Here is a 12,855-nt window from a genome sequence, read left to right on the forward strand (position 1 = left end):
ACATTACAAGCATTCTTTTAAGGACTGAGTTGACTTGTAAACGCACCGAAATGTTGTAATGGGTCCTTTTTTAACATTCTCTATCGCCCTCTGTTGTTCAGATTTAGTACTTAAAAAACCAAGGCTGTTTCTCCATTAAAAGAAAACAAAACAATGCATTTTGTAGTCCATATCGAAGGTTTAATGTGTTCATATATGGCTTGTACACAATATAAAAAAGAAGATATGTTGTTAGCCATGTCAATGTCAATTAGTTTATACAGTACTTGGTCAAGTTTAGGGTTGCTAACATCAGATATTTTTAATAATTTTGTCTCTTATGGCCACCAAGGCTGCATATATGTGATCAAAAATAGAGCAAGATCAAGAATAATGTGAAATATCCCTATAATTTTATTTATTTTTATTTGACATTAGAATGTAATATATTCATGTATTCAAGGGAAGGCTGAATTTACAGTAGCAATTATTTCAGAAATCATCCAAATATGCTAATTCGCTGTTCAAGAAACGTGTTTACAGTAATCACCATCAATTTTGAAAAGAGCTATGTTGCTTTATTTATTTTTTTGGAGGCCATTATACTTTTTTAGGATTCTTGCTGAATAGAACGTACAAAAGAGCAGCATTTATTTGAAATAGAAATGTACTGTAACATTTGAAATCCCTTTAGTCATGTTTGATCAATTTAATGCATCCTTGGTGAAAAAAAAAAACTTTGTTTGGGCACATAACATTGTTCAAATTCCCTTTATAGTTGTTCTCAAAGTGTGGTCTGATTTGCTAATACGCAAACAGAACAAAACAAAACAAAACAAAACAAAACAAAACAAAACAAAACAAAACAAAACAAAACAAAACAAAACAAAACAAAACAAAACAAAACAAAACAAAACAAAAACATTCATTCATTCATTTTATTTTCGGCTTAGTGCCTTTGTTAATCAGGGGTCACCACAGTGGAATGAACCGTCAACTTATCCAGCATATGTTTTACACAGCGGATGCCCTTCCAGCTGCAACCCATCTCTGGGAAACATCCATATACTCTCATTTACAGTCATACACTACGGTCAATTTAAGCTTACCCAATTCACCTGTACCGCATGTCTTTGGATTTGTGGGGGAACCGGTGTACCCATAAGAAACCAACACGAACATGTGGAGAACATGCAAACACAGAAATGCCAACTGAACCAGCCGAGGCCCAAATCAGCGACCTTCTTGCTGTGAGGCGCCACTGCACCACCGTGACCCACAAAACAAACAAGCAAACAAAATAAAAACATAAAATAGGCTGATAACTCTGTTTCTTAGCTAAAAAACAGTCAGTTAGTGCCAGTGAAACATGAACAAGAAAGCAGTTTGGGGGAAAAATGGCTTCAATTCTGCCTCAAGAGCAGAAAAGTAAAACAAAAGCCACTGAATGAGACTTGAGGTATAAGTTGTTTGCCCATGATTTGTTTTACAACTCACCAACACTTGAAAACATTTGAGAACCACTGATTTAATAGGATGGCAATAAGACCAAATAAGTAATTAGGTGTATAAGTAATAAAAATATGATGATTCATATTCAAACAGCCATTTAGGCCGCAAAAAAACAATGTTAATCACACAATGGGTGATTGAGAGGATAAACTGATTTCTGATTTCAGGCTTTCAGCATTCATTTACAGCTTCTACTGACAGTTGTTGTAGGCCAATACTTTTGATCTGATATATTCTCTGATGCCTGTAACATTTTTCTCTAGATCTGTCAGTTCATCCCGTTGCTGCTGCATTTTCTGCTCGTTCTTGTTGAACTTTCTCTCCAATTCTTTAATTTTGAAGAAAAACAAAACAAAACAGGAAAATTAAACACTAAGAAAATACAGACAAATAAATTTAAATTGTTCAACATTTAAATGAATAGTTCAGACAAAAAGGAAAATGTACTCATTATTTTTTACTCCATCTCAAGTAGTTATAAATCTTTATGAGTTCTTTATTCTGCTGAAGTGAAGTTTATTTCTAAACTAATTTCCAAAAGAGCATGTGCTTATGATTGAACACAGGTGGTCATTCATAAACCAAATACATGATTCACTATAAATACCTTAAGTTCCATATCACAGCCATCTTCCTTTTGAAGAATCCCCTCTTCCACCCCTACTCCTTCTCCTTTCCTAGATGGGTGGCATGGTGGCCCAGTGGTTAGCACTGTTGCCTCACAGCAAGAAAGTCACTGGTTCTAGTCCTTACCAATCCAGCTGACGTTTCTGTGCTGAGTTTACACGTTCTCCCCATCTTCACGTGGGTTTCCCCCGGGTCCCCCAATTTCCCCCCACTGCCCAAAAACTTGCAACTTAAGTTAATTGATTAGTAGTTATTTTTTAATAGCAATCAGTATTTGTTCATTAGCTACCACGGCAGGGGAGTTTTGAGATCTACCTGAACTCAAACTCCCCTCTCGCCCTGTAACGGGAGGGAGTCCTGGGCACAGGGATCTTATGAGCTCAGGGCTCTCTTCCAGGACAGCATGCCAAACATGCTTTATAATCATCAGGTAAGTGTGAACTCTTAAAAAGAAGATTTTTCGAACAAAGCTGAAAACCTGTAACCATCGACTTCCATAATTGGAAAAATACAATAGAAATACTATGGGAAGTCAATGGTCACTGGTTTCCAGCTTTCTTCAAAACATCTTATATTGTGTTCAACAGAAGAAAGAAACTCAAACAGGTATGGAACAAGTGAAGGGTGAGTAAACGATAATAGAATTTTCCTTTTTGTGTGAACTATCCCATTTAACAGCAAAATGAGAACATAAAAATACACAGATGCTTAAAGTTTCAAATGAGCAATACCAGTAAATCTTTTACTTCAGTAACTGTTAAAAGCCATTGTGCACATACTTTTGAGAGTTTCCATGCCCATGGTGGCCTTCTTCAGCAGATCTTCTGCTTCTTTCTTCATCTCTATGGCTTTCTGGTTAACATTGCCTTCTCCTGTCCCTCCAGCCGAGTCCACCTTCTCTTTCAGCTGTTTGTACAGAGTCTCAGCATTTGTCAGCTCCTGTTGATCATAAACACACATTTACATTTAATTTGAAAATCTGTATGAACTGAAATTTGCTGCAGAAGTTTATTACAGATTGGTGAGGCTTTTCCAACAAAAATGAATATGAGTAGGGGCGGAGTTTTGCTTTTATGCTCCTCCTCTCATCTTTCGCTAACAGATGAAGAGACGTGGCTAAGCATATTTTGCCAAAGCTGTCAAACTGACATCAGTGAAGGACTGCTATTCTAGAGTGAAAGAAAATGGATAGCTTTGATTGAAGATTACCAAAACAAACACTTATTTCAGTGGATTAACTTGCACCGATTAATTAAGCCTAACAATGTCCACTAGCAAAATAAAAATCATACATTTAGATTTCATACGGACTTCAAGCACTGAATCAGTACAGTAAATCTTTAAATGCAAACCCGCACCTCTTGAAGTCCTTCTGCTTCTCGAGTTGCATTGTCCGACTGGGCTTTGGCTTCTTTGGCCATCTCCCTGTTCTGCTCCGTTTTATTCTTTAATAAATCCACTCCATTTGACAAATTGACCAAACGCATCATCACATCTGTAAGGTTGTTGTCTAAATTTAAGAGTTTGTCGTCAACCTGGTAATGAAAGAGAAAGAAAGGTGATTAGATCAAATAATACACTATTGTTTATCATTTAATCTGTCAATTATTTATTTATTTATGTAATGTAATACTTTCATTTAAGAGGACTACATTCAATTCATCAAAACCAACCGGAGACATTTATCATGTTATTTTATTCCAAATGACTATTTTTCTAGTTATCAGAGAAGTATAAATTATATTATCATGTCCTCCACTAGTATATTAAGCAGCACACATGTTTTCAATACAGAAAGTATTAGGAAATATTTCTTGATGCATAAATTAGAATGAAAATGATACTAGAATGATTTCTGAAAGGTCATGTGACACTGAAGACTGGAGTCATGAAGATGCTGAAAAAATTTTTTTTGATTCACAAGAAAGTTCTTTTTTTAAAATATATATTTTTACAGAAATCATTCTTAAAAAAATCTTGAAAGCTAATAACAATGTCATAATTATTGCATTTAATAAATAAAGCCCTGGTGAATATAAGAGACTTAAAATGATCAGCAAAAAATGCTACTTCAAAAACAAAACTAAAACTATTAAAAGAGCAGTGCAGAGACGTTTTTTTTACGTTTTTTTTACGTTTTTTTTAGAAAAGCATAAATGAGGTTTACCATGGCAGTGATGTTCTGGATATTCTTGAGGTTTTTTAGAGCTGTGCTCATTTCCTCTTCAGCTTTCTTTATGGCATTCTGTGAGGTTTCAAGTGCTTCTTTTGTTTTATTGATATTATCACTCACTCCATCAGCTTGTGTCCTGTGCAAAACACAAAACACTTATAAGACCCTGCTTCCCTCTGCTATTAACATGTTTTTTATGAACTAAAATGATCATGTTCCCTCATGTTGATGATCATGTTGTCTTTTGAAGCTGTCTTAATGCATTTGATGGTACAAGCACTTACACAATGAAAACAATCTAAAGAAATGTGATTTATATTCCACCTATGGAAGTTGTCGAAAGTGAGCAAGCTCATGACATGTTAGACCCATCTATATTTTGCATTGTACTTGTTATTAGTTTGATGAAAACACATTTTACAGGTGCAAATGGTGCCAAAGTGCCATTAAATTTGAATGCATCTTTGAGTCAAATAGTTCACACTGTTCTCTCTCACTTACTTTGCATCCTGAGCTTTTTTGAGTAGATCGTTGACTTTGGCCAGTTGTTCTGAGGTGTGATTGAACACTCCCTCCACGTTGGTGAGGTTGACGATGCTGTCTTTGATTTGCTCCACTAAGTTGACTATTACAGTCCTGTTGACTGGCAAGGAGATTGCCAGAACCTGCTGGGCCACTTTTTCAATGCTTTCTGGATCTGCTCCCTCCTCTAAATATAACATGAGATTTGGAAATGCAAATCATGCGAAATTGTAAACATTTACAATCTGACTTACGTTGTTTAAAAAGATACTATTTTATAGTATATTAAAGTATTGTTCCATACACAAAACGCAGATCAGTGCAGAGAGTTAAGATGGGATTTGCAATAAATATTGCACTAATATCAGCAAAATGTTTTCATATTGATCATAATTTTGCTAAATCTATTTGAACAAAATGTTCTTGTAAACTCATTATCAATCATTAAAAAAGTTTGGGGTGACTAAGGTTTAATAATTTACATTTTCAAAATATTAAAGCAATTTAACCACAATATTAATTCATAATATCATTACAATATTATTATTTTTACAGTGTTTATATCAAATAAATGCTACCACTTTGGTGGGCATAAGGTTCGCTCAAAAACATACTTATGACCCCAAACATTTGAAAGCTAGTATATTTAAATGACTTTTTTGTTAACAAACATGTGTTTCTTTATGCTTTTATAGACAATCTGCAAAATTATTTCTTTAATATTACAGAAAATCAACCACAAACAACATGAAGGTGAGCTAATTTTCTTTCTAACAGCATTTCCCACCTACACAAAAATAATATAGTAACAAATCTACTGACCATTCAGAAAGTCTTTAATCTTCTGGATGAAGTTTTTGAGCATCTTGTTGGACTTCTCAAACATGTCCTTCTTGTTCTGGGCTTTATCGAGAGTTTCTTTGGCTTGTGTTTTCACAGTTTGAGTGAGCGTAGCAATGTCTCGTAGCTAAGAAACAGTTAAAGATTATTTCATATTCTTTCACAAGTAAGCACTCACTGCAAGTGCTCAACCAGACACATCCATACCTTCTTAGCCATGGTTTGGAGCTCCTCGCTAACAGCAGTCAGGTTCTTATGGACCTCATCAGCATTGTCTAAAGCCTTCACTGAAGCACCAACAGTTCCATTACATCCTCTACCTCCACACTTCAGCACACCATCACTGCCACGACATCCCGCTCCTCCACAGGGGCTCTCTTCACAGCTACCATTCACATTGCCATTGGCGTGGCCACCGCAGACCTGAAATGTAAAGTTAGAAAGAGTTCTTCTGTCAAAATGAATTTTCTTAAAGATAAAGTTCACACAAAAATGACAATTACAGTTCGTACACTCTGAACTTTTCACAATTTCTTTCTTCTGTTGAACAATAAAGAAGATATTTTGTGTTGTGTTTTATGTTGAAAACCAGCAGCCATTGACATCCATACTAGAAACCAAAAATACAATGAAAGTCAAAGGCTGCAGCTTTCTAACAATCTTTAAAATATCTTCCTTTTTGTTCTACTGAATAAAAACCTCAAACAGGTTTTGAACAAGTGAAGAGTAAATGATGACAGAGCTTTCATTATGGGTTGAACGATCACTTTAACCCAGTTTACTGTTCATTAACAATCACTTTTCAGCTTGGCCAATCGTTATAATTTTAGGGCGTGGCTACTGTAGCATATGGAGACAGAAGTTGTTTAGTTGATGTGGGACCATCACTGATGCATTAAAAGAAACACAACATGGAGACTTGCCAAAATAAATTCTATAAAAGGTAAAACCAGCATAAATAAAATGTTTGTGTTTTTATAAAATGGAGGAAATTTACAAAATTGCTTGAGTTTCAATCGAGACACACAACTTCTTTCAGACATGCAGGTTAATCTCAAGTTTGTGACATGTCACCCCCCCCCCCCCCCATATAAACAGTAAAATACATTTAACAATCAATTTAATAATAATTTTAAATGAAATAGGATGGTGAGCTTAAAGGCACAATATTTAGCATTTCTTCATTAAAATATACAAAAAACTTCAAGAGTGTTATATATATTTTGCTGACTTTTGTACTTACATTATAACAACTGTTTCAAAGAATGTTTAAATAGGACTTATGACTGAATTCCTATAGGATGTAATATAGAAAAAAACTCCCATGACTCCACACTCAGTCACCCAGCAAACAATTTTGTGCTTAATAGACGTCTAATAGACATCTAAACGTAAACAACTTGGCTAAAACAAGGCTAAACTTGAGCTGTAAGTGAAAAACTAACAGACATCTAAGAATAGCCCAAAACTAGACCAGTCATCAAATAGACAGATTAGACAGACTTTATAAGTGTAGTCATTCATTTCTGTTCATTTGATGACTAGTCTAGTTTTGGCCAATTCTTAGACGTCTATTAGATTTTCACTGACAGCCCAAATTTAACCTTGTTTTAGCCAAACAATTATTTTTAGATGTCTATTAGACATCATTTAAAAACTAAAAATGCTTGCTGGGCATTGTCAAAACTACACTTTTGTTTACTGTGAATATGAGCCCTCTAGTGGTGAAAATTACATACTGTGCCTTTAAGGGGTATTTGCAAAAGTTGTCTGAAAACATGCTTTATTTTTGTCATTAAAATAAGTAGGGATGGGTACCGAAACTCTATACTTTATTGTATTGGTGCTACATTATAAAAGACCGAAATATCAATAAGCTGTGACGTTAATTCTCTAACTGGAGAATTATTGCTGAATAAACATTACTTACAGTAGCATAATTTAACTGACCAACCTTTTCTAATTTGTGATGTTTGATATTTGTCTGCACAGTTGGCAATCTCACATGAGAAATGCTCATATTATCAGCGAGCGCATTAAGTATAAAAGCCTTCACAGTTCTCGGCTGTGTGCGTGCACTCGGTAGAGGCTCGTGCTAAGCGCACACACATAGCTCACGACACAGACTCACGTGAAAACAGCTCATAAGCTTGTGGTGTGAACAACCAAACAGTACAACCAAACAGGTTGTATTTCCTGAGTGGACAATGACAATGCCCAATGCAACAAACGCAATCAGTTGTTTCTATCTTTCAAAAGTGCATTAACTCCAGAAAGACAAATGAAAAGTTTTAGACTGCCCAGCTACTAACGGTAACGTCACATCATACTTCGTTATGCCAGCAGTCAATCACCTAAATTATTCATTCATTCATTCATTTTCTCTTCAACTTAGTACCTTTATTAATCCCGGGTTGCCACAGCGGAATGAACTGCCTGCTTATCCAGCACATTTTTACGCAGTGGATACCCAGCCGCAACCCATCTCTGGGAAACATCCACACACATTCACACACACACTCATACTCTACGGACAATTTAGCCTAACCAATTCACCTGTACCGCATGTCTTTGGACTGTGGGGGAAACCGGAGCACCTGGAGGAAACCCACGCGAACGCAAGGAGAACATGCAAAATCCACACAGAAAAGCCAACTGACCCAGCCGAGGCTTGAACCTAGCGACCTTCTTGCTGTGAGGTAACAGCACTATACCTACTGCGCCACTGCCTCGCCCACACCTAAATTAGTATAATATTAATAGTTAAATAAACACACACGTTTTTTTTCTGCAGTAGCCTAAATAAATCTTAAACATTAAAAATGCTTTTACATCAGTTGTATTTATAAATATAGCCCATGATTAGCTTAACAATAATCTATGCTTATTAAGAAATTATAAAAAAAAGATGCTCCAAAACTGTATTAAAAACACAGTTAACTCCCAAAACATTGTTAACTCATTTATGTGAATGCATTAATGAAAAATCATAAACATTATCTCATTTAACTGCACTTTGCAACTTAAAGAGAGTATTTTCAATGCAGGGACCAAGATAGATTCTGACTTCTGCCAGAAAAGTAAACCATGTTGATTTTTCTCCAGAACAATGGTTAAAAGCTGAGAGTCATTTTCCTTCAAACCATTGCACGTTTCTTTTACAGGGGAAAAAAAACTATTTATTTGTCTTACAATTATTAGTTCCATTTTATTTTACATATAAAAAAACGTAATAATAAAATAAAGTGTTTTAATTCTGTTCAATTTGTTTTTTTGTTTTTTTCATTAAAAAAACACAACAAAAAGTACAGATAAGAGAAACGTTACAGTACTGAACCGAAGTTGTATTGATAAAAGTAGTAATACCGTTAAAACCTTCTATGCCCTTCCCTACAAATAAGTGACGCTAGTAGTGCCAAAACTACCTACTTCACTATTAAAGCATGACATAAACAAGAATGTGTCAAGTTTTAACCAAAGTCTCTACCTTGTTGCTAAGGTGATGGACCTTTCGGTTGATCTCATGAGCTTTTCCCTCCAGTTCAGACAGGGATTTATTGTTAGCTGTGGCTGTACGCAGGAGGCTGTCCTTCTTGTCCTTCAGCAGGGCTTCGGTACGGTTACGTGTGTCCTGAGACTGTTCCACAGGACTCTGGGGTCCGTATACGGAGGCATTGCAGCGCTGCTCTGAATTCAGGGATCTCTGGTAATACTTCAGCACATTTGCAAATTGCTCTGTAAAAGGGAAATAGCAAAAACATCAACCTCATTTCAATGTTTATTACAAAAATGATGGTGTGAATGAAAAGGTAATCAAGTCATGAGTATGTAATCCATACACTGCAGGTAAATTCTTGCTGTTTTAAATGTTTCAGTTGAATCAAAAAAAGTTTTATCTAAACCTACATCATCCAGACTGACTAAAATATTATTATAAATTAAAATAAAAATGACTTGAAACCAGAAGTTAAAGTAACATGAAAACATTTATTGTCATGACTTTTTGCCATTATTAATTTTTACAGTGTAGATGTGCAATCTGCAGAAATTTTCCACTTTTGACCAATTTCATGCATTGATTGTCTGCAATTTGATTGTATATTGCAAAACTGATCAAGTCATTATGTTTATTAGTAATTTGTTTACTATCAGGCTTAGGTACAAAAATATTAAAACAACAAATTAATTCTGCAAATAACATTTCTATAAGGTCAAGTTCCCCTTCGGGGGGAACTTCAGCACTATAAGTGGATTTGATTGTAAAATCCACGCATTGGGAGGTTCGGTTCAGAAGCTACTCGTCTGAAGAGTATTGAACGGGCCAATTAAGAATGAATTGGCAGCGCAAGCCTGCGCAGGTGAGCGGCATAAGCAATCAACTGAGTATATAAGCTCACCTGGCGCCAGCAGACGCTATCCTATTCGCTTCAGAGACTTTCTGATCGAGTCGATGAGGGTTCAGCGAGAGATAATCCGTCGCCCACGGGCCCGCGGACCTCCCGCTCCTCTAAGCGCTCTATCCAAGCTTCGGGCGGGGGAAGCGATCCGTCTAACAGATGGTAGCCCTTACGCCCGATGACACCGGAGACCAGATGTCCACCGCGGCATCGGAGGGTGGGCTTTCATTGTCCGATGATGATCCAGACCCGCTCGCCCCCTTCGGGCTGGTGAGCGCTGTCACTACGGATCCTGAAACAGACATGTTAGCCGTGCTTTCCCGGGCTGCTTCGGCCGTGGGTTGGAGATGGTTTATCCCCCAGCTCCGCGGCCGGACCGACTAGAGGGGCGTTCCCTTCTTCCCGGAGGTGCACAGTAGGCTCACGCGGTCTTGTAGAGCACTTTTTTCTGCTCGTGCTGCGTGTTCCTCCACCCTAACCACTCTTGACGGTGAAACAGCCAGGGGGTATGTGGCGATTCCTCAGGTTGAGTGCGAGATGGCGGTAAATCCGCGCGGCGCCTCTTCTTGGCGGGGTCCGCCTCGTCTCCCATCCAAAGCCTGTAAGTTATCTACCTCCCTCGGAGCTAGAGCTTACATAGCTGCGGGCCAGGCTGCTTCCGCCTTGCATGCGATAGCCACCTACCAGCGCTACCAAGCGCAGGCGCTGGCCGAGCTGCACGAGGGTGGGTCCAACCCAGGCTTACGAGCTTCGCACCGCCGCCGACTTAGCTCTTCGGACTACTGAGTCCGCTGCGTGTGCGTTGGGGAGGACGATGTCCACATTAGTGGTCCAGGAGCGCCACCCCTGGCTGATATGCGCAAAGTCGACAAAGTCCGCTTTCTTGACTTCCCCATATCCCCAGCCAGGTTCGGCGACACTGTCTGTGAATTCACCCAGGAATTCAAGGCGGTGAGAGAGCAGTTGGTGGGTGATGTCTTATCGGCGGTCCGTAGCCCGCTCCGCCCGCCGTGCCATTCATACCTGCTCCTCGCCGAAGGCGCCCGCCTACGAGAGCTGCTCCGCCCCCGCACACGCCTCCGGCGAAACGAGCGCGTCGGGCACCTCGGAAGCAGGCAGCCCCCCTGCCCAGAACGCCGCTAAGTCCGGCAACGGACCGCGAAGCGCCCCTGGGACAGGCCATCTGGAGAAGAGGGAACTTGCTCTTTCCCCGCTGGAGGGCGGGGCCCCATTTCCAACGGCACTTTTTACTGCCATGAAAACATTATGAAAGGGCACTTTTCACTTCCCCAGATGTGACAGCCCGAAATCTGCCAGTCTGGGACGCTATGCTTTCTAGCTTGCAGATTCGGTGCGTTTCGCCAGTGGCTCACGAGCGCTGGGAGGACGGTCTCCTTTCTCCCACCCCTCGAGCCTCCCCTCCGGAGCTCGGGTTTGGAGTGAGAGCAAATATCTCACCTCCAGCTTTTCCGTGAGACCCGCGAGTTTCCCGGATCAGCACACCCACTCCGCGCTGCCCCACTGCTGGTACGTCAGCGATTGTAGCGATGAGTCCATTAGCGAGAGCTCTGCCTGCCTGGTTAGCGCGGGCCAGCTCTTCGCGGTGGCTCATACGCACAATCAGACTCGGCTATGCGATTCAGTTCGCGAAACGGCCCCCCAAGTCACGGGTGTGTATTCACCAGGGTCAGCCCCCTGTCCGCCCCTGTCTTGCGAGAGGAGATTGCTGTCCTCCTGGCGAAGGATGCAATCGAGCCGCTCCCTCCAGCCGAGATGGAGAGCGGGTTTTACAGCCCACGCTTCATCGTGCCCAAAAAGAGCGGTGGGTCACGGCCAATCCTAGATCTGCGCGTTTTGAACCGCTGCCTGCACAAGCTGCCGTTCAGCATGCTCACGCAGAAGCGCATCCTCCGGTGCGTTCGTCCTCTGGGTTGGTCTGCAGCATTAGACCTGATGGACGCGTATTTCCATGTCTCCACTCTTCCTCACCACCGACAGTTTCTGCGGTTTGCGTTTGAAGGTCGAGCTTGGCAATACAAAGCCCTCCCCTTCGGGCTCTCTCTGTCTCCGCGGGTCCTCACCAAGCCCGCGGAGGGTGCCTCAGCGCCCCTTCGGCTCGCGGGCATCTGCATACTCAATTTCTTTACGACTGGCTGATTTTTTGCCCTCTCTCGGAGCAGTTGATTATGCACAGAGACAAAGTGCTCTGGCACTTCCACCTGTGGGGGTTTCAGGTCAACCGAGAAAAGAGCAAACTCGCCCCCGTGCAGAGGATCTCTTCTCTCGGGCTGGAGCTGGACTCGGTCACCATGGCAGCGCGCCTCTCCGGAGAGCGCGCTCAGCTGATGCTGTACTGTCTGAGAGAGCTCGACAGTAAAATAGTGGTCCCACTGAAACTATTTCAGAGGCTCCTGGGGCATATGGCATCCGCAGCCGCTTCATGCCGCTCGGATTATTCTATATGAGACCACTTCAGCACTGGCTTCACGATCGAGTCCCCAGACGCGCATGGCACGCGCGCGCACACCGAGTCTCTGTTACTGCGCTGTGTCGCCGCGCCCTCAGCCCTTGGAGCGACCCCTCGTTCCTACAGGCCTGGGTGTCTCTAGAACAGGCGTCCAGTCTTGTTGTCGTTTCAACAGACACTTCCAACACGGGCTGTGGGGCTGTGCGTTGCGGGCATGCGGCTGCGGACCTGTGGAAAGGTACCCAGTTGCATTGGCATATCGCCTGGAGCTGTTGGCAGTGTTCCTCGCTCTCCACCGTTTTTTTTCCGGTGCTGGAGCGGCAATACGTGCTGGTCAG

General features: G+C 40.8%; 1 protein-coding gene across 2 annotated transcripts in view; it reads right to left on the minus strand.

Annotated features, from left to right (window-relative positions):
- Positions 1 to 1,487: 1,487 nt before the first annotated feature.
- The window catches only part of lamb2l (laminin, beta 2-like), a 75,798-nt gene continuing 64,430 nt past the window's right edge, over positions 1,488 to 12,855 (minus strand). For both annotated transcript variants that reach the window (XM_687746.11, XM_005162121.6), the window contains exons 28-35: positions 9,141 to 9,388; positions 5,861 to 6,076; positions 5,636 to 5,780; positions 4,793 to 5,000; positions 4,286 to 4,427; positions 3,477 to 3,653; positions 2,898 to 3,057; positions 1,488 to 1,819 (exon numbers count right to left, since the gene is read on the minus strand). In XM_687746.11, coding sequence (XP_692838.6) covers positions 1,683 to 1,819; positions 2,898 to 3,057; positions 3,477 to 3,653; positions 4,286 to 4,427; positions 4,793 to 5,000; positions 5,636 to 5,780; positions 5,861 to 6,076; positions 9,141 to 9,388 — 1,433 coding nt within the window. In that variant the 3' untranslated portion in view covers positions 1,488 to 1,682. The remainder of the gene's footprint in view (positions 1,820 to 2,897; positions 3,058 to 3,476; positions 3,654 to 4,285; positions 4,428 to 4,792; positions 5,001 to 5,635; positions 5,781 to 5,860; positions 6,077 to 9,140; positions 9,389 to 12,855) is intronic.

The sequence above is a fragment of the Danio rerio genome, chromosome 23, assembly GCF_049306965.1.
Source record: "Danio rerio strain Tuebingen ecotype United States chromosome 23, GRCz12tu, whole genome shotgun sequence".
NCBI classification, from domain to species: Eukaryota; Metazoa; Chordata; class Actinopteri; order Cypriniformes; family Danionidae; genus Danio; species Danio rerio.